We start from the raw sequence: 18,413 nt of genomic DNA on the forward strand, positions 1-18,413 counted from the left end.
AAGCTAGAACCCCACCAGCCACCACTGCGACCCCGAGCCCGGAGCAACTGCGCTGCCGAGCCCAGCCCCGCGGAGAAATAACCGGGGTACCCGGGTTGGGGCGCTGGTGGGCGGGTCGGAGGTAGCGAACCACGCCGAAGCGCTTCTCGGTGACGGGCAGATATTGCAGCCAATAGCTAGGCACGTCGCCTTTCCGTCCCGCCTTCCCCCGCGCCCGTTGACGGGCCGCCGCTCGGCTCGCCGGCCCTTGGCTCAGGGCCGCGCTGCTTTCCGAGTGTCGTCTTGCGTTCTGCTCGCGCTGGACCATCGCCTTCCCCTAAGCACTCTGTGCGTCTTCCCAGCCAACACGACTGGACGTTAAACACCCCCCTCCCTCGCCTCCAGTCCTTCCTCAGGGACCCCCCCCACCCCTACCTCCGGCCCCGTGGCCTAAATCACTGCGCAGGGAGTGGCCGGAAAGGGCGCTTGGCCTTATGTATCCCGTAAGGACTAGTATTTGTGGAGGTTGTCCTTATGAAGGAGGCCCAAATGCGGAAAAGGCCGCTTTAAACGCGTTAAATCCTCTGGATCAGTACCCATAGTTCGCGGGGATGCTGGTCAGGGGTAAGGACCCGCTGATCTCATTGACCCTTGTCAACTTAGATCCGTGGCTCTGCGTCCCGCAGGTGTTTGGGTTTGGGTTTATAATCTCTGGTGACTCTGGAGCAAACCATTGGTATAACTAGAAAATTGTGAGCAGTGGTTTTTCCAAACTCAATAACCTGCTGTATGAATTGCGATTTTCTAGGATTCTATTTTCCTCTTTGAATACTGGTGGCTATTACATGATGGACCACCATTTTCCCTACTTCCAAAGTGCACGCGCTGAAAACTGAAGTGTCTAAGGAGACTTGTATTCGCAGGCCTTTCCAAAGGTAGCCAGAGTGAGTCGTTTCAACTGTAGTTCCCCTTTTCAGAGCGGAGGGAGCATGAGCCATCTGCAGAACTTACTGTTGGATACTCTGCTGGGAACAAAGCATGTTGACAGTGCAGCCCTCATCAAGCTCCAAGAACGAAGCTTGTGTGTAGCATCACCAGGATTTAGTGTAAGGAAAAGCAAGTTTGGGCATAAGCTTTTTTTTTTTTTTTTTTTAAGATTTTATTTATTTATTTATTTATTTGACAGAAAGAGACACAGTGAGAGAGGGAACACAAGCAAGGGGAAGTGAGAGAGGGAGAAGCAGGCTCCAACCCAGGACCCTGGGATCATGACCAGAGCCAAAACGCAGATGCTTAATTAACCAACTGAGCCACCCAGGCACCCCAGGCATAAGCATTGTTATCAAAAGTTTTTCTGTAAAGAGCCATAGTAAACATTTTAGATTTCTGGGCCATATGGCCTGAGTCACAACTACACAACTACTATGCAGTTTGAGTGGGAAAACAGGCATACATAAAAGAATGGGTGTGACCATGTTCCAACAACTCTTTTTATTTATGAACACTGAAATTTGAATTTCATGCAACTTTTACATATCACAAAATATTATTCTATTGCCTTTTTTCCGATGACTTAAAAATGTAAAAACTATTCTTTGCTGGCAGGCCTACAAAAACAGACAGTGGGCCAAAATTTGGCCAGCTTGCATAGTTTACCCACTCATACTCTATTTAACTTCTGCAGATGATGCCTCATGACATCCGAACACTTGTGAATGGATTCGCCAAGAACCCTTTGCAAACTAGAAGAGAAGGATTGTATTTCAAGGAAAAGGACTACAAATGTATCCGAGCTGATGACTATTCACTTTATGCTAAGAATGTGAGTGTTCACAATTTGAAGACAGCTAGGTAAAAAACCTTGAGAAAAGAATTTGATTTCCAATCTGCGGTGTCCCCTGATCCCATTTATAAAACAACCTAACCCCATTCCTGCGGTGACACTGTCTGAGACAGCGGTCTAGTACTTAGGAAGACATGCGTAAAATAAAGTAGGAACAGGGAGCCTACCTGAGAAACACCCATTCCCCAAATCTATCAACAGAAACTTGCCTGAAGTATCTCTTTTCACTACTCTATATTCTACAAGCTCCTTTTAAAAAAGAAAGAAAGATAACATTCTTATGCTTAACACCTCTCCTAGCTCTACTGCCTATAGGGAAATAAGAAGAGAAAATTCACATTTACTGGATGGCCTATCTTGTGGGTTAAGCACACTTCATCTGCATTCTAAAGTAGCCTCATTTTACTGGAACAAGGAAACAGAGCATTTGCAAGGTTAAGTAAGTCTTCTTTAGTCATGCTGCAGGAAATGGAGGTGCTGGGATTCAAGCCCAGAGATGCCCAATTCCAAAATCTATTACTTTCTCATTTTTAAAAAATATTTTAGGGGCGCCTAGGTGGCTCAGTGGGTTAAAGCCTCTGCCTTCGGCTCGGGTCATGGTCCCAGGGTCCTGGGATCGAGCCCCGCATCGGGCTTCCTGCTCAGCAGAGAGCAGGCTTCTCCCTCTCCCTTTGCCTGCCATTCTGCCTACTTGTGCTCTTTCCCTATCTCTCTGTCAAATAAATAAATGAAATCTTTAAAAAAAAATTTATTTATTTGTCAGAGAGAGACACACAGATAGCCAGTGAGCGTGAGGAGGGAGAAGGAAAAGCAGACTCCTACTGGACTCCCACTGAGCAGGGAGCCTGACACAGGGCTTGATCCCAGCACTCTGGGATCATGACCTGAGCTGAAGGCAATCGTGCCACCCAGGCGCCCCTGTTATATCAGTTGTTCTCACTGGGATGGGGTATATTCCAATCAGTGGAACTTTTTCAAAATACACATACTGTTATTACAAGTCTGAAATTTTTTGAGCAGACAACTAAATTAGTGGAAAAAAAGTGAAGAGTCAAAACTATGAGTGTATGGAAGTAAAAAAATGGCACAAAATGTGACTGGAGTGTAATTGCTAGTCCTGTGACTAGAACTGAAAGTAGGGCATTCTGTTTTACTCTTATCCAGGAAAACACTGGTGTGGTTGTTGTGAAGACCCATCTATATCTTCTGGTGGCAACTTACATTGAAGGCATGTATCCTAGTGTCTGTGTGGAAGCCACGGAGAAGCTGGGTAAGTTTGTCTCCGCACGCCTGTCTTTGTTCCCTATGACAAAGATCTGACTGCCAGTCACTGAGAGCCAATACAAACCACGCAGGGTCAAAGGGAGGGATTTATTAGAAGGATGCTGGGTTACTTACAGATTCACTGGAACAACGGAGTAGAACGGAGCCACAGTGAAAATGGACTCCAGGGACAGGAATACTGCTAGAATGCTTCTCTAACCTCTGTTTCTAAGAGGGTCAGTTTTGTTCTGTCCTGGCTGGTATCATGGCCAAGCCTCACACTGTGCCTCTTAATCTCTTTTAAGACCCTGATTTGACAAGTCTTGGGTCATATAGTTTACCCCTTTATCAGTCATTCCACACTACCCCATCATCTATTAGCTGTTGGGGGGCTAAAGGTGAGTAAAGCAGCAGGGTGTAAAAAAAAAAAAAAAAAAAAAAAGTAAAACCAGAAATTTAGCTGCTGGGGGTCACTCTATGTAAAGGACCCTTTACAGGAAAAGAAATTACTGAGCCCTGCAGCTCCCTTGTTGAGGTCTATTGCATTCCCCTTCCATGTCTTTATGTCTTTGAATGAAGATCTAATGTAGGACTAACTGGAAAACTGTATCTTTGAAAGTTGAGTTTAATGATGATAAATTATATTTTAGGTTTTTTAATGTAAACTTAAATTCCTAAAAAAAAAAAAAATGCAGGAATTGCTTGAACACTCCTTTAAGATAGTAGAAGCCCCTACTTCTACTAGTGAGGAAAGCAGCCATTCTTTCATTCCTTCAAGAAATATTCAGTGACGATCTCCTATGGGTGCTACACTATCCTAATAAAGCAAGAAAATGGAAGCTGTAAACAGATAGAGTCTCTACCTTCCATGCCTCTATACATGCTGCCCTATCTGTAGTGTCCCTTTCTGTCCCTGCCCTTTCACATCCAGTTGTCAAATTTTTTTTTTCTAAAGATTTTATTTATTTATTTGAGAGAGAAAAAAATGAGCAGGGGGGAAGGGTAGAGGGAAAAGCAGACTCCTCGCTAAGCAGGGAATGAGATGTAGGACTCAGTCCCAGGACCCTGAGATCACAATCCCAGCCAAAAGCAAATGCTTGACCGACTGAGCCACCCAGGGGCCCTTAGTTGTCAAATGCTTAACCATCATTGAAGATGCAAGTGAAATCTTCAGCTTCTCTCCACTATGCTACCTATTTTATGCATACGCTTATAACTAGAGTTCTTTTTTATTGTTAGAGCCACTAGAGTTGTTTGTTTACCTGGACTGTGAGCCCCTAGAAGATAAGAATTGTGGTTTTAATCTCCTGTCTCTGGTACCTAAGAGTGTCTACTGTTGAATAGGCAATTAGTACATGTTTGATGAACAAATAAATGAGTGACCTCTGCCTAGCAGAATCAGGGAAGTCTCCAAAGAAATGAATCTTAAAAAATTAACTGAGAAGTTAAGTACCATCACAGAAAAAAATACACACATAAATGTATGTATGCACAGACCTTCCCAGGTGTTAACAGTTTCCTGGCATGGAATGTCATAAACCATGCTACATAGCTGGCAATAAGGTATTCTAAGAGTGAATAGGACGGAGCCTGGACAGGACACAACTTTGGAAGCATCTAATAGAAGGAGTGAACTCCAACCTGGGAGAAACAGGCAATTGCAATACCAAGGACCTTTTCTGAGCAAGTGTCCAAAGTTTGAGAGAGGTTCAGTTTCCATAGACTAGGGCTGGAGCAGGAAGACAAAATGGAGACCTGTAGAGTGGGGTTAATTATCTAATTAAAGGTATTCAGAAAATGAGGCTAGGAAAATGGGCAGTTAGGCTGTCAAGAGGCCAGAATCTGTCCTGGGAACTTGTCTGACCACTGTAAGGTTGATTCTGTGGCTGGCAGTAAAGGTTGAGACTCCTGTTAGGACCACAAAAGGCTCCAAAGAGTGTGTACTGCTTAGAAGGAGATAGCTGGAATCATGCTACTAAAATCCCACTGCTCGGGAAGGGCTAGGCTGATCTTGGAAGTGGCTGCATTCTCATGAGGGATGGTTGAGGCTGAAACCTACTCAGGAGCCAGTTACTTGTCTCATTACTTCTGTTTCCTTCACTTGTTTTTCTCATAATTGTATTTCTGTCAAAACACTCTACATGATAATTATAGGCATTTTAAGAAAGAGAATTATGACTATTTAAAAATGTTTAATTGTGAAAGATTCTAGGAGATATATGTATGTTTGAGAGCAGGGAGTGAGTCTTAACTATTCATTCATTCTTGTATCTCCAGAATCTAGCACATGGTAGTCACTCCCAATGTCTGTGGAATAAATATAATAAAGCACTTTGTGGTGATAATTTGTTGCTCACAAATAACCATCATGTTCTTTTCCTTTTCAGGAGAATATCTAAGAAGAAAAGGAAATTAAGTCACCAGAGGACTATGAAAGACAGCTCTCATTATTTTAAGAAATAGATCCTAAAGGGAAAAAAAAAAAATCATGCTTTCTTTTGTGGTTGAAAACACTAGGAAGAAGATACTAAAGAGGAAGAAGTTAAGGGAACAATTTTTTTTATTTCAAGAGATCTTCTTTTTTAATTGGAATTCTTTATAAGCTATACTTGGTTTGTTTGTTTAAGTGTTGGTCATTGACATGAGTATGAGAAACCTGCTATCTGCCCAGGGCATATCTGTTGAGAGACTCCTCCCTGAGGGTCTTGTGCTCCCATACATCTTGCTGGGTATGCCAAGAATGCAAGGCTCTAACAACTCTTCATCCAGGCCCTTTCTCTGGGTGATTTTTCAGGAAGCAACCTTGAACAAGGAGGTAATGCCTCCCTTCAGAACAAAGAGCAAACTTTCTTACTGCTTGCTATAAAAGAGGTAAGTTCCCTGAACTCAGAGCTGTAATGCCACTCATTACATATGTGACATCCACTGGTCCACACCACCCCTGTAGGACTTGGGGAGAAGGGCAACACAAAAGCCACACTTTGGGCCACAAGTCAAGGTATTTAACAGATGTTCCATGCTCCCCACCACCTACAGGCATTGGATTTTGTTGAACATGGGGAAGGCCTTTCAAAAGTCAACTCAAAAGAATTTTTAAAGAATCAACTCAAAAAGATTTTTTACTTCATCTTCTTCTTTTTTTTTTTTTAAAGATTTTATTTATTTATTTGACAGACAGAGATCACAAGTAGGCAGAGAGGCAGGCAGAGAGAGAGGAGGAAGCAGGCTCCCCGCTGAGCAGAGAGCCCGATGTGGTACTCGATCCCAGGACCCTGAGATCATGACCTGAGCCGAAGGCAGCGGCTTAACCCACTGAGCCACCCAGGCGCCCTTACTTCATCTTCTTGACTTCCTCTTAGTCCACATAACTTAGTATGGTTAAAGAATGCGACCTTCTCCAGAAAGGGTTCATCTCCTCTTGGTCACTTACTGGGTGATCAGGACAATAAGGGTAGGGAGCTATAGAGAAAATTTTCTATTTTGAAAATTCAGGATTCCACCCTGATCATTTCTGGGCATGATGCATCTTCCTTTCCCCTAACGGCAACTCCAGACCAACCTGGTTGGTACACTCTCAGGTACTCCTGAGGAGAGAACAGCTTACACCCCTGGCATCAAGTCTTAGACCTCTTGCAGTTCTTGACATGATCAAGCGGCAAAGTACAATTTTCTGAATTCCAAACACATGCTGTCTGGGGCTCTCCATGTAGACCTGCCTATAGATTTTGGCATCAGTCCTCCCGTGAATGGTTTCTCCTTGTAAATCAGCACATTGACATCATGTAGATTATATACTCAACTCTCCACATGCTGTCAAGCTGGGGTTTTGAGCCTGCAAGGCAGAAGGTCTGACTCTAGGTAATGTCTAAAGTGCTAGAGGCCATCATGAAGCCTCTTGCTGCTCACCAGCTCTTCCCGGACACATGCCCACTGCGCTGCTGGGATCCTCCTGGGGCCCTTTTTGTAAACCTCCTCAAGGCAAGTGTCTCACGGTCTAGAGCCCTTCTAGGTAGATCTGTGCAGTTAAGTTCTGAAATTCTCATCACAAAGTTCCAACTAGGTCCATTTCTGAAGAGAGACCCACAAAAATGACCCTTTGATGGTAGCCAGAGTACTTGCAGAGGTTCCCAGGGACTGGATGATCTTCTGAAACATTGGGATCTTCAAATGAGGGAGATTTGTGTCCTGGTGGTCCAAAAAGACTTTAGAATGGGCACACAGGTGCAAATGGGTTTAAGTGATTAATTTTTTTCCCAGATCCTCAATTTCCATATGTACTTGCCACAACTGAGGAGTCATCTCAGCTCTAGCTGCCCACCTGCCCACCTGCCCTCCCCAAGCTCCCTTCCCCCAGGATACAAAAGAAAGGGGTAGGTACTCTCATCCAGCCCCAATCTTACTGTGATGCTTGGCCTGGATAGCAAAACCTGCAATGTGTGAGGGGAAGGAAAATTCTAAGTATTTTTTAATGTTTTAATCCTCTGTTGTCAAAAATCACATCATATGTGAGGGAGAGATTCATGAGAATAAAGTAAAGAGCATTAATGAGACATAATGAAAATCTTTGCATCATTTGTCTTAGAAAGTTTCTATGTCTTACCTATCTATATTTCTTAAAATTCAGAAGAAAAATGATTGGCATAGGACATGTATTAACAATGATTACTTGGATTAAGAAATGAGAAACCTTCTCTGATAGGAAGTAATTTTATTTGGCTGATTATTTAACAAGAGGACTGGCTTTGCCAATAAGAACGTCACAGAGGTTTTTCATAATTAATCTGCAGCTCCCAGATGTTAATGAAAATATATTTGAAGTATATGATGAGGTAGAAGGACTTGATTTTTAAAAATTGTCTTAGCCTCTGAGAAACAAACTGAGGGTTTTGGAGGGGAAGTGGGTAGAGGGATGAGTGAGCCTGGTGGTGGGTATTAAGGAAGGCACATATTGCAGGGAGCACTGAGTGTGGTGCATAAACAATGAATCTTGGAACACTGACAAAATTAAAGTAATAGAGTTGGAAAAAATTTTAAAAATAAAAATTGTCTTAGCAAAACTGTATTGAAATTAACATTTTTACTTTCTGAATCCTTTGTGAGTATATCAATTTAAAGAAGGTGTCTCTAAGTGAAAAAAAAAAAGCAGCTATAATTGATAATCATTTGATAAACCCTCACAAAGTTTTGTTAGTATGACCCCAGATATCAAGACCCCGAATGACACATACGGCTGTACAACAAATCCTTTAACAGGTTGAGTAGTTTTCAAGTCTTTGCTTTCAACAAAATTAAAGAAAGACCTAATTAAGTTGCTAGCTCATAGATCACTGAAAATAATTTTCAATGATAGATCATTATATAGTTTTTAATCATATAACTCAGAGGTATTCAGAGACTTGGCTGACATTCCTATAATGAAATTCCTCTTTCCCTTCTAATTTATGCAAATTACATTCCTCAGAGCTTGTCTATAAAAATGAAAAATAGGAAGAGAATGAATGTTGATCCCAGTCTCATTCTAGCAATGAGGAATATTCACCACAGACATAATTACTTGGAAAAATTCAACCCCACCAATGGTCATTAAGAGCTATCTTTCCAATAAAATTTTACTTTCCATGTTCAATAATTATTAATATTTCAAATTATACTTAAAATATGAAAATTCAAAATAATGTTTTGATCACTTGTGGACTAAGAATATTGTAATGATAATAAAATCCAGAAGAAACTGAACACTTAGAGCCCTGTGGTCACAGGAAATAACTTTTTAAATTACAATACACATTTTTGTTCCAGATAAGAATGATCAATAAAGTATAAAATATAGCAATATATAATTCTATGAGAAAAGTAGAATGAAAATATGAGTCCTAGAAGAAAAATTACATTTTAAAACTTCCAACTGTTAAAGAACTGTTTTGCACATTTTTACCGGATGATTATAAATATCAGACTGCTCTGAGGGGGTGCCTGGATGGCTCAGTTGGTTAAGTGTCTGCCTTCAGCTAGGGTCATGATCCCGGGGTCCTGGAACAGAGCCCCACATAGGGCTCCTTGCTCAGTGGAGAGCCTGCTTCTCCCTCTCCCTCTGCCAGCCACCACTCCCCCTCCTTGTCTGTGTGTGCTCATGCATGCTCGAGTGCTCTCCCTCTCTCTCTCTCTCTCTCTCTCTCTATCAAATGAATAAATAAAACCTTAAAAAAAAAAAAAAGGCAGAGCAGCAGGCAGAGAGAGACCAGGAAGCAGGCTCCCTGCTGAACAGAGAGCCCCACGCGGGGATGGGGTGGAGGGGGGACCCTGAGATCATGACCTGAGCCGAAGGCAGAGGCTGAAGTCCCTAAGGCACCCAGGCGCCCCTCAACTTTATTCTTTTTTAAGATTTTTTGTTTATTTTTTGAGAGAGAGAGCACAGAGGGAGAGGGAGCTCGATGCAGGGCTCCATCCCAAGATCTTGGGATGATGACCTGAGCCAAAGGCTGATGCTTAACCGACTGAGTCACCCAGGTGCCCTGAGAGAAAGGAAATTGCTAAAGGAATTTTTATATGTTAAAGTAGACTTACAGGATGGGGGTGGGGGTGGGGGCTAGGATTGTCTTTTGCCCTTAGCCAAGTATTAACATGGAGGCAGCTGAGTCCCTAGAGGAATGTCACTCTGCCTGTTTCAAAGACCGGTCAATGAGCTATAGGTAGTAGGGAAATGTAATCATCTTCTGCCTTTGTTTCCCACATCAGTGTGCAGTCCAGAGCTGACAGCCAAGAAAGAATTGTTGAGACACCTTTTGTGCAAAATGGTGGTTTTATTAAAGCAGGGGGACAGGCCCATGGGCAGAAAGAGCTGCTGTTCCTGGGGTTGTGAGGGGTGGCTGATTATATACTTGGGAGTCAGGGGAGGGAAGGAAAAAAGAGGTTTTCAAAAGAACTTTCATATTCAAGAGGACCTACAAGCCCCTGGAGGCCTTGCCATGGTCAAGTTAAGGTTGTTTTACCCTCTGGCAAGGTAATGACATTAAGATAATTGGAAGTTGGGGCACCTGAGTGGCTCAGTTCATTATGTGGCTGACTTCAGCTGGGGACGTGGTCCTAGGGTCCTGGGATGGAGTTCCACATCTGGCTCCAGGCTCAGTGGAGAGCCTGCTTCTTCCTCCCCCTCTGCCTGCTGCTCTCCCTGCTTGTACTCTCCCTCTCTGTTAAATAAATAAAATCTTTAAATTAAAAAAAAAAAAAAAGAAAGAAAGAAAGAAAAAAGATAGTTGGAAGTTTCCCGGAGGAATGTCACACAGATCCCACCCAGGAGTGGTGGTTTCAGGGTGTCAGCTTTTGCTTTGTCCTCGGCCAGCTCCCTCAGCACCAGGACATGTGAATTTGATTCCTGGCTTGGCACTCACTAGCTATGTGCCCCTTGAAATCAAATTAATCTTTCTACATCTCAGTTGCTTTTCAGCTGAGCTTTATGAAGACCAAATGAGAATACATGTAAAGACGTAGTAAATTATAAGACACTTTAAAAAAAAAAAAAGTTACTTATTTTATACAAGCACACATTTGTGTGGACCCATTGCTTCTTAACTGGGGACAATTTTGCGCGCCCCCCCCCCATGCCTGGAGGCACTTTTTCTTCCAGACTGGATGGGGTGCTAGTGCTATTAGTGGGTGGAGAGCAGGAATGCTGTTAAACACTGCACAATGCACACGACAGGCTTTCAGAATTAAGAATTATCTAGTCCCAAGTGTCAATAGTGGGGCGCCTGGGTGGCTCAGTGGGTTAAGCATGTGCCTTCGGCTCAGGTCAAGTTCTCAGGGTCCTGGGAATCGAGCTCCACATCCGCGCTCCCTGCTCAGCGGGGAGTCCGCATCTCCCTGTCGCTGCCCCTACCCCTGCACATGCTCTCTCTCAAGTAAATAAATAAAACTCTTAAAATTATTTATTTATTTATTTATTTATTTATTTAATTTATTTGACAGAGAGAAATCTCAAGTAGGCAGAGAGGCAGGCAGAGAGAGAGAGAGAGGAGGAAGCAGGCTCTCTGCTGAGCAGAGAAGCCCCGATGCGGGACTCGATCCCGGGACCCCGAGATCATGACCTGAGCCGAAGGCAGCGGCTTAACCCACTGAGCCACCCAGGTGCCCCTTAAAAATTTTTTTTAATGTTTTTTAATCCCAAAGTGTCAACAGTGCCAAACCTGAGAAACCCCGCTGTAGCCTATTCATACAGCCTTAACGTAAAGTCAGACTGCCTCGCTGGGCAGCAGCTCCCTCATCCCCGGGAGGAAGAGCCGGAGAGGTCAGGATTCCTGGCAGCGCTCACCTTCCCCCTTTCTCCTAGTCCTCCTCTCTTTCCTCGCAGCAGCACCCTGCTTGCCGACCCATACTTAGGATACCAGCCTTACGACACCAGGAGCTAAAGGCCTGGCCTGGCTGGAAAAACCGATCGCCGGCCCAGAGTCCGAGTCCAGTTCCCGAGAGAGAGGAAGTCCTTTCTTCTCGCAGCAGGGGCTGGACCATCTGCCAACGGGAAGAACGATGCGTTTCCCCAGGCTTTAAAAAAAAGGAAGGAAAGAAAGAAAGAAAAGAAAGAACGAACAGAACTTGATTCGCTGCCACTAACTTTGCATCTTCAAAGGGGAAGGAGCCGAAGGAAGAGGAGGGTAGGCTCGGGTCAGTCCCACCCCCGGTACTGCCCACAGTGCTTCGCGCTCGCCGCCGAGGCCGTGCTGGGCCCCGAAGTTCCTTCGCGGGGACCCGCCGGCGGGGAGCGCAGGACCGCGCCGAGCCGCGGGGAGCAGCGCAGAGCCGGGCTCCAGTAAGTCTCCAGAAACTCACACCCGGACCCGTGGGGCGGGGGGCGGGGGTGGGAGGAGTGTTCCCGCCCAAAGGCAGCGCAGTTTGCCTCACGCTCTGGGACGGTGTCCCCACTTCCCCCAGTCCTAACTTGAGTCCTCTGCGAGGGATCTGTCTGGAGGCTGCGGGGACCTTGCGGGAAGGAGGGTGGGGAGCGGCGAGGGTCAGACCTCGTGGAGACCCAAGGAGAAGCCGCTGGCCGGCAGGGGGCGCTGCGCTCCGCAAAGGGCCTCGGACTCCGTTCCTTGCTTCTAAGGTGTCCTCAGAGAACATGCTAGCTGTGCACTTCGACAAGCCCGGAGGACCAGAAAACCTTTACCTGAAGGAGGTGGCCAAGCCCAGCCCAGCAGAGGGTGAAGTCCTCCTGAAGGTGGCGGCCAGTGCCCTAAACCGGGCCGACTTACTCCAGGTGTCCAGGGGTCAGGCAGTGGCTGGGGCAGGGTGGGATTCCAGGGTCTTCCATAAACATTTACCAGACAGATGAAGGGATGACCTAGGGCATTGCCTGTAACATTCATCAGGATGTGTCTGCAGAATGTGTGCTGGGGGTTCTAGGCAGTATACAGGCATGTTTACAAAGCAGCATCTACGCTGTGTTAATCCATCATCTGCTCAGGCTAACAGATAAGGAGATGGGAACTGCTCTTTGTTGAGGGGACTGTGTGTTAGGCCTTGCTCTGTCTCCATTTCACTCCTCTAGCAACCCTGCTTACCGTCCGCATTATACAGATCAACAGAGTCAGAGGTTTTTTTTGCTTTTTGTTTGTTTTTTTTAAGATTTTTTTTTTTTTTTTTTTTTGACAGAGAGAAATCACAAGTAGATGGAGAGGCAGGCAGAGAGAGAGGGGGAAGCAGGATCCCTGCTGAGCAGAGAGCCCGATGCGGGACTTGATCCCAGGACCCTGAGATCATGACCTGAGCCGAAGGCAGCGGCTTAACCCACTGAGCCACCCAGGCGCCCCCAGAGTCAGAGGTTAAGCAGTGTACCCAAGGCCACGACAGCAGTAATCTGGGCAGCTGTAATTCAAATCTAGGGCTTTGTGGATCCAAAGTCTGCACTCTTTCTGCTTGTCGGATCCAGGAGCTGTAGGGTCCCGGGAGCTGGCCAGGGACTATACTCTAGGAATCTTTTTTCCTGCTGTTTGAAACGCTAAACTGAGCCAGCTGCATTGATTGGGGTAACAGAAGCGTGCCAGAATCACTTGGGGGCACTTTTCTTTCTTAAAGATTTTATTTTTGTTTATTTATTAGAGAGAGCGCTCGCACAAGCAAGGGGAGCAGCAGAGGGAAGGCAGAAGTCCAACCGACTGAGCCACCCAGACACCCCTGGGGCACTTTTCAAAAATAAACATGACCACAACGCAGGCATGTATACCTTGACAAAGCTCCTCAAATGGTTCTAGTACACACTCTTAGTTCAGCCCCTCTGCTCTGAGGCCTCCAGTTGGAGGCTTCTGAGGATTGCAATGCGTGAGGACAGAGCTGGCACTTACGAGAACAATCATTTAGGAGTCCATGGTTTTTGCTGGTGGGCACCATCATGGAACCCAGATCTGGCTCTGGTCCTGGGCTACACTTGACTTCCCTGTGTCAATGGCTCAGCCCTTGATCTGTGGGAAATGGGGTTAAATGGAGTTAATGGGGCTTCCGGGGGAAAAAATTTTTTAAAAAAAGGGGGGTATTCCATGGTTTTGTTCCTAAGTCTTGCTACTAATTTACTAATTTACTTTCAGACTTTGGACAAGGCATTTCCCTTTACAGGTCTGTTTCTCCATTTGTAAAACAAGGCGTTCGGATAAATAGCTAAGGACCCTACCAGTTCTGACATCCAGTGATTATATGACCTACAGTATCTTGCTTGAATTAACTTTTCTTGTCTATTTTCCTGACTTACAAACCCTATCTTTATCCTGATCTTTTTGAGAAAAAGAGGGGCTTTGGAAGAGGCCCAGGGATGGTAATGCACACATTCCTGACCATGCTGCTCACTTAGCTCACTCCTCTTTCTGCAGAGACAAGGCCAGTATGCCCCACCCCCAGGAGCCAGCAGCATTTTGGGACTGGAGGCATCTGGACACATAGCAGAGCTGGGGCCTGCCTGCCAGGGGCACTGGAAAATTGGGGACCCAGCCATGGTTCTGCTGCCTGGTGGGGGACAGGCTCAGTATGTCACTGCCCCTGAAGAGTTCCTGATGCCCATCCCAGCAGGAATGACCCTGTCCCAGGCTGCAGCCATTCCAGAGGCCTGGCTTACTGCCTTCCAGCTGTTACATCTCGTGGGTGAGGAGGCCCCCCCCATGCTCACCCTATACAGTGTGGTTCCGTTACTTGATGACTCAGCCACCTGAAAACCCAGCAGTCTTCTGGGGTGGCTTTGACCTGGCCACTATGCCACACCCAACAGCGCACCCTGATGTACTATCAGTAGTATGAGGTCCTCATACCATGTTACCAATGACCTGATGTTGAGGCTGAAAACCAAGGTTAGCAGATGGAAAGCCTAGAAAGCACTGGATAGAAGGCCTGTGCCCATCTTCACATGTAGGCCCACCAGTAGTCTCAGCAGCTCAAAGTCTTGCTGAGCTTCTCTCTGTGAGCCCTAGTGGGGTAGAAGGGGCCAGTCAGTCTTTTATTCCTCCTCAGTCCCACTGAAGTCAGTCAAGAGATGATGGGGCCAGCTTAAGATCTGGTCCCTGTTGTCAGGGAATAGAGTAAACTGGGAAGACAAGGCATGTACAGAAATTAGACAACCACAGAGTTCAGAAGATGGCCTTGTCTCAAGATGGGAGTGGGAGGGAGAGAGGCACCTGGGTGGCTCATTCAGTTAAGCATCTGCCTTCAGCTCCGTTTATGATCCCAGGGTCCTGGGATCAAGGCCTGCATCGGGCTCCCTGCTCAGCGGGGAGTCTGCTTGTCCCTTTCCCTCTGCTCCTCCCTCCAGGGCCTGCTCCCTCTCTGTCAAATGAAAAAATGAAATCTTAAAAAAAAACAAAACTCAAGATGGGAATAGTTAGTGTGGGCACAGGTGATAAGAGAGGGCTTTCTGGAAGAGAAGGACTTGAAGGGTGGGTAAAGTTGAGATGTGATAGAAGGCAAGCCTTGGTGGCTTAAGGCAGTGACCCGGTAAAATCAGCTACTCCACTCAGAGTGAAGGATGATTATCATCTGTGAAAGACGACACTAGGACTGGGTTTCAGTGGCCTTGAATGGCACATTGCCAGAACCTGATGCAAGAGCCACCTGAGAACCACTTTATATTTTGAGAAGAAAGTGACATAATGAAAGCTTCATTTAAGTAAGAGGATCCTGATGGTTGTGTATGGTGACAGGATCGTTGAGACCAGTTGGAGACCAGTTTCAGACTGAAGGGGAACGGGCTTCAGGTGGTGACAGTGGGAATGGTACACATTTTTTTTTAAAGATTTTATTTATTCATTTGACAGACAGAGATCACAAGTAGGCAGAGAGGCAGGCAGAGAGAGAGGAAGGGAAGCGGGCTCCCTGCTGAGCAGAGAGCCCAACTCGGGGCTCCATCCCAGGACCCTGAGATCATGACCTGAGCCGAAGGCAGAGGCTTTAACCCACTGAGCCACAGAGGTGCCCCAATGGTACATATTCTTATCTATTAAGGTACATGTCAGAGATGCGCATCTCGGGATCATTTCTTAAGTAAAACAGATTGTGGATGTGACTGCTAACAACTTTATTTCAAAAGGTTTTCTTCCACTTTGATAAGAGTCAGTAAAACAAAAAAGAGCTGTCATCGTGTTCTCTTAAGAGACCAAGAAACTGGGCATTTGGTGGGCCAGGGCCAGGGGCATGTGGTAGAATATGCCTGCGTGGGGCACGTGTAGCACTTGTAAAGAGAATGGTTCCTGTACTTTGTGCCGCAGGAAACGTTCAGGCTGGAGAGACTGTGCTAATCCATGCAGGATCAAGTGGTGTGGGCACGGCTGCCATCCAACTCGCCCGCATGGCTGGAGCTATTCCTCTAGTCACAGCTGGCTCCCAGCACAAGCTTCAGATAGCAGAAAAGCTTGGAGCAGCAGCCGGATTCAATTACAAAGAAGAGGATTTTTCTGAAGCAACACTGAAATTCACCAAAGGTAAGCAGTAGCTCCTGTAGCCCAACAGGAATTTCAGAGATGGTTCAGTCAAGTCCTCACCAGCCTGAAGTTTGCCAGTGCTCTGCTAAATACACAGCAGCTACCCAGCCAAATTCTAGCATTCAGGTGTTTGGCCTCTGGAGACAGGCAGGCAGTGTTAGGACTAAAATGTTTCTGTGTGCATTCTTGTAAGGGATAGCATTCTGTGTGCATTCTCGTAAGGGATAGCATTCATAGCTTTCTAGAAACCGGATGAGTCCGAGAGAGTTGGACTAGAATTAGCCAGGAGCCATTCTTCAGAGTCACTCTGCAATGAGTTAACAGGAGCTTGGTGTGGTCAGAGTAGGGTTAGGATGATAGCTCTCTAAAGAGGTGAGCCTCTGTATTCCCAAGCCAAATGTGTCTGTTTTTGGCTTATCCCTTTCCATTTTTCGCATGAGTTAAAAAGGAAACGTGAAACGGATACTTGTAAAACTACGATTCAGATAACCCAGTGCAGACATTTCATAATTTAGATGCAAACCTGCCTGTCCTGTAGACTGGGCAGACCTCCCCTGTTCTGTTCTCATTCGTGCCTGGGTGACTGTGAGTTTTGTACTTAAGGGGGATCAAGAGAGATAAGCCAGGTCATGGTGTTGCCCCATTTCCCTCTTGCTGTGGCTAGGAATCATAAAACATGAATTACAGCACACATGTATGATAAAGTTCAGTTACCTAAACTCCATCTACAACAGTGTTTCTTTTTTTTTTTTTTTTTTTTAAAGATTTTATTTATTTATTTGACAGAGAGAAATCACAAGTAGGCAGAGAGGCAGGCAGAGAGAGAGAGGAGGAAGCAGGCTCCCTGCTGAGCAGAGAGCCCGATGCGGGACTCGATCCAAGATCTACCTGAGATTTACCACCCATACAACCACTATGAGTAGTGTTTCTAGTTCCAAGCTACAGATTTACCAATCCCACCTGTGTATATACCCATATATTCACAAATATACTATGGAATCTTACTTTGCACAAAGCCTTCTGTGTCTGAGGAGCATTACAAATCTGTGTTTCCTGTGAAAGGTGCTGGAGTCAACCTTATTCTAGACTGCATAGGTGGATCCTACTGGGAGAAAAACGTCAACTGCCTGGCTCTAGATGGTCGCTGGATTCTCTACGGTCTGATGGGAGGAACTGACGTCAGTGGACCTCTATTTTCAAAGCTACTTTTTAAACGAGGAAGTCTGATCACCACTCTGCTGAGGTCTAGGGACAAAAAGGTGAATGATGAGTGAGAAGATAACGTGATGTCATTATTACCCACAAAAGTGTGGTGCGTTTATGTAGCTCCAAGAAAGGAAGATCTGACACATCTTCTGTGAGAGCACCTATGTAGAAACCTGCCCCCTCCCATGGATAAATAAGTAACCATTTTCACAGAACTAATTAAAAGTAGTCAACAGAAAGTCTCAACATCTTGGAACGTAGGGAACATTTCACCTGTTATTTAAAATTTTCTAACAGAATGAACAAAGCGTTGACAGTATTAGGAAATACATTTCTAATAGTGCCAAGATGTTGTCTTCAAAGGAAAACTCTTCTCGGTGTGATAAGAAAGGTGAATAAGGTTAGTTAAGGTTCTGCCTTCAATAGATTATGTTATTGAAATCTTCTCTATGTGGGACTCCAGCAGGTGCCAGACTGGGGAATGTTTTCCCGCTGAGTATTTCACACCTGTGGGATAGTAGAGCTTAAACATCCCTTTTGAACTGAGCCAACAGAAATCCTGTCTGTGGCCACCACCTGCTTTAAACCTTTAAGAGCAGTCGGTGTTGTCAGTGCCACTAATATCTTAGTACAGGATTTAGGCTTTTTCCCTGGTACAGAAGAGATTATACATTTGGGAGCATGCACATACATGCTGGCAGTGAAGGGGGTGGGTATGCTCTGTGCATCTTCAGGTGTGTACACATTTCAGAGAGAGCACAGAGACTACTAAGAGAATGGGGAGCGGCAAGGTAAAGTCTTTGTCTAGGCTGATGTCTTCTTTTCCTTATCTTAAGTACAAGCAAAGGCTGGTGGAGGCTTTCACAGAACAAGTCCTACCCCACTTCTCCACGGAGAGTCCCCAACGTCTACTGCCCGTGCTGGACAGAGTCTACCCCGTGACTGCCATCCAAGAGGCCCATGCATACATGGAGAGTAACAAGAACGTGGGCAAAATCGTCCTGGAACTGCCGCAGTGAAGGACAAGTTTCCCAGGACAAACTGGAGAAAGTCCATAGGACGCAGGAAAGAGATCGGGTGCCACTCCAAGCCGCCCTGTAACCTCCTGGCCCTCCCCTGGTCTCGCCTACGGATTCGTGTAAAAACAATCGAATGAAATAAAGAGTAGATTTGAA

The 18,413-nt window shown here is 45.6% G+C and overlaps 2 protein-coding genes across 6 annotated transcripts; both read left to right on the forward strand.

The window, feature by feature from the left end:
* The first annotated feature begins 2 nt into the window (after positions 1-2).
* PFN4 (profilin family member 4) lies at positions 3-7,630 on the forward strand. Of its 4 annotated transcripts, XR_006606521.1 has the most exons (6): positions 222-327; positions 957-1,085; positions 1,664-1,801; positions 2,987-3,092; positions 5,473-5,956; positions 7,343-7,630. XR_006606521.1 is itself a non-coding variant. In XM_013052964.2 (5 exons), the coding sequence occupies exons 2-5, from the start codon at positions 969-971 to the stop codon at positions 5,499-5,501; spliced, it is 390 nt and encodes a 129-aa protein (XP_012908418.1). In that variant the 5' UTR covers positions 3-86; positions 957-968; the 3' UTR covers positions 5,502-6,213. The 4 variants fall into 4 exon arrangements, 3 of the variants coding, with proteins under 3 accessions (XP_012908418.1, XP_012908420.1, XP_012908421.1); XM_013052964.2 differs by lacking the exons at positions 222-327; positions 7,343-7,630 and adding an exon at positions 3-86 and having other exon boundaries at positions 5,473-6,213; XM_013052966.2 differs by lacking the exon at positions 7,343-7,630 and having other exon boundaries at positions 5,473-6,213.
* Positions 7,631-11,506: 3,876 nt separating this feature from the next.
* TP53I3 (tumor protein p53 inducible protein 3) lies at positions 11,507-18,413 on the forward strand. Of its 2 annotated transcripts, XM_013052962.2 has the most exons (6): positions 11,507-11,888; positions 12,183-12,335; positions 13,939-14,206; positions 15,820-16,032; positions 17,095-17,291; positions 18,075-18,413. In XM_013052962.2, the coding sequence occupies exons 2-6, from the start codon at positions 12,198-12,200 to the stop codon at positions 18,255-18,257; spliced, it is 999 nt and encodes a 332-aa protein (XP_012908416.1). In that variant the 5' UTR covers positions 11,507-11,888; positions 12,183-12,197; the 3' UTR covers positions 18,258-18,413. The 2 variants fall into 2 exon arrangements, with proteins under 2 accessions (XP_012908416.1, XP_044935251.1); XM_045079316.1 differs by lacking the exons at positions 11,507-11,888; positions 12,183-12,335 and adding an exon at positions 13,231-13,291.

Source organism: Mustela putorius, unplaced genomic scaffold, assembly GCF_011764305.1.
Source record: "Mustela putorius furo isolate JIRA1106 unplaced genomic scaffold, ASM1176430v1.1 tig00000281_pilon_pilon_pilon, whole genome shotgun sequence".
Taxonomy (NCBI): Eukaryota; Metazoa; Chordata; class Mammalia; order Carnivora; family Mustelidae; genus Mustela; species Mustela putorius.

Coding starts and splice junctions, on each gene's coding strand:
- PFN4 (XM_013052964.2), top strand. CDS start 969: ATGAGCCATCTGCAGAACTTACTGTTGGATACTCTGCTGGGAACAAAG. Junction 1,802..2,986: donor ATTCACTTTATGCTAAGAAT/GTGAGTGTTCAC, acceptor ACTCTTATCCAG/GAAAACACTGGTGTGGTTGT. Junction 3,093..5,472: donor GGAAGCCACGGAGAAGCTGG/GTAAGTTTGTCT, acceptor TTTCCTTTTCAG/GAGAATATCTAAGAAGAAAA.
- TP53I3 (XM_013052962.2), top strand. CDS start 12,198: ATGCTAGCTGTGCACTTCGACAAGCCCGGAGGACCAGAAAACCTTTAC. Junction 16,033..17,094: donor AACACTGAAATTCACCAAAG/GTAAGCAGTAGC, acceptor TTCCTGTGAAAG/GTGCTGGAGTCAACCTTATT. Junction 17,292..18,074: donor TGAGGTCTAGGGACAAAAAG/GTGAATGATGAG, acceptor CCTTATCTTAAG/TACAAGCAAAGGCTGGTGGA.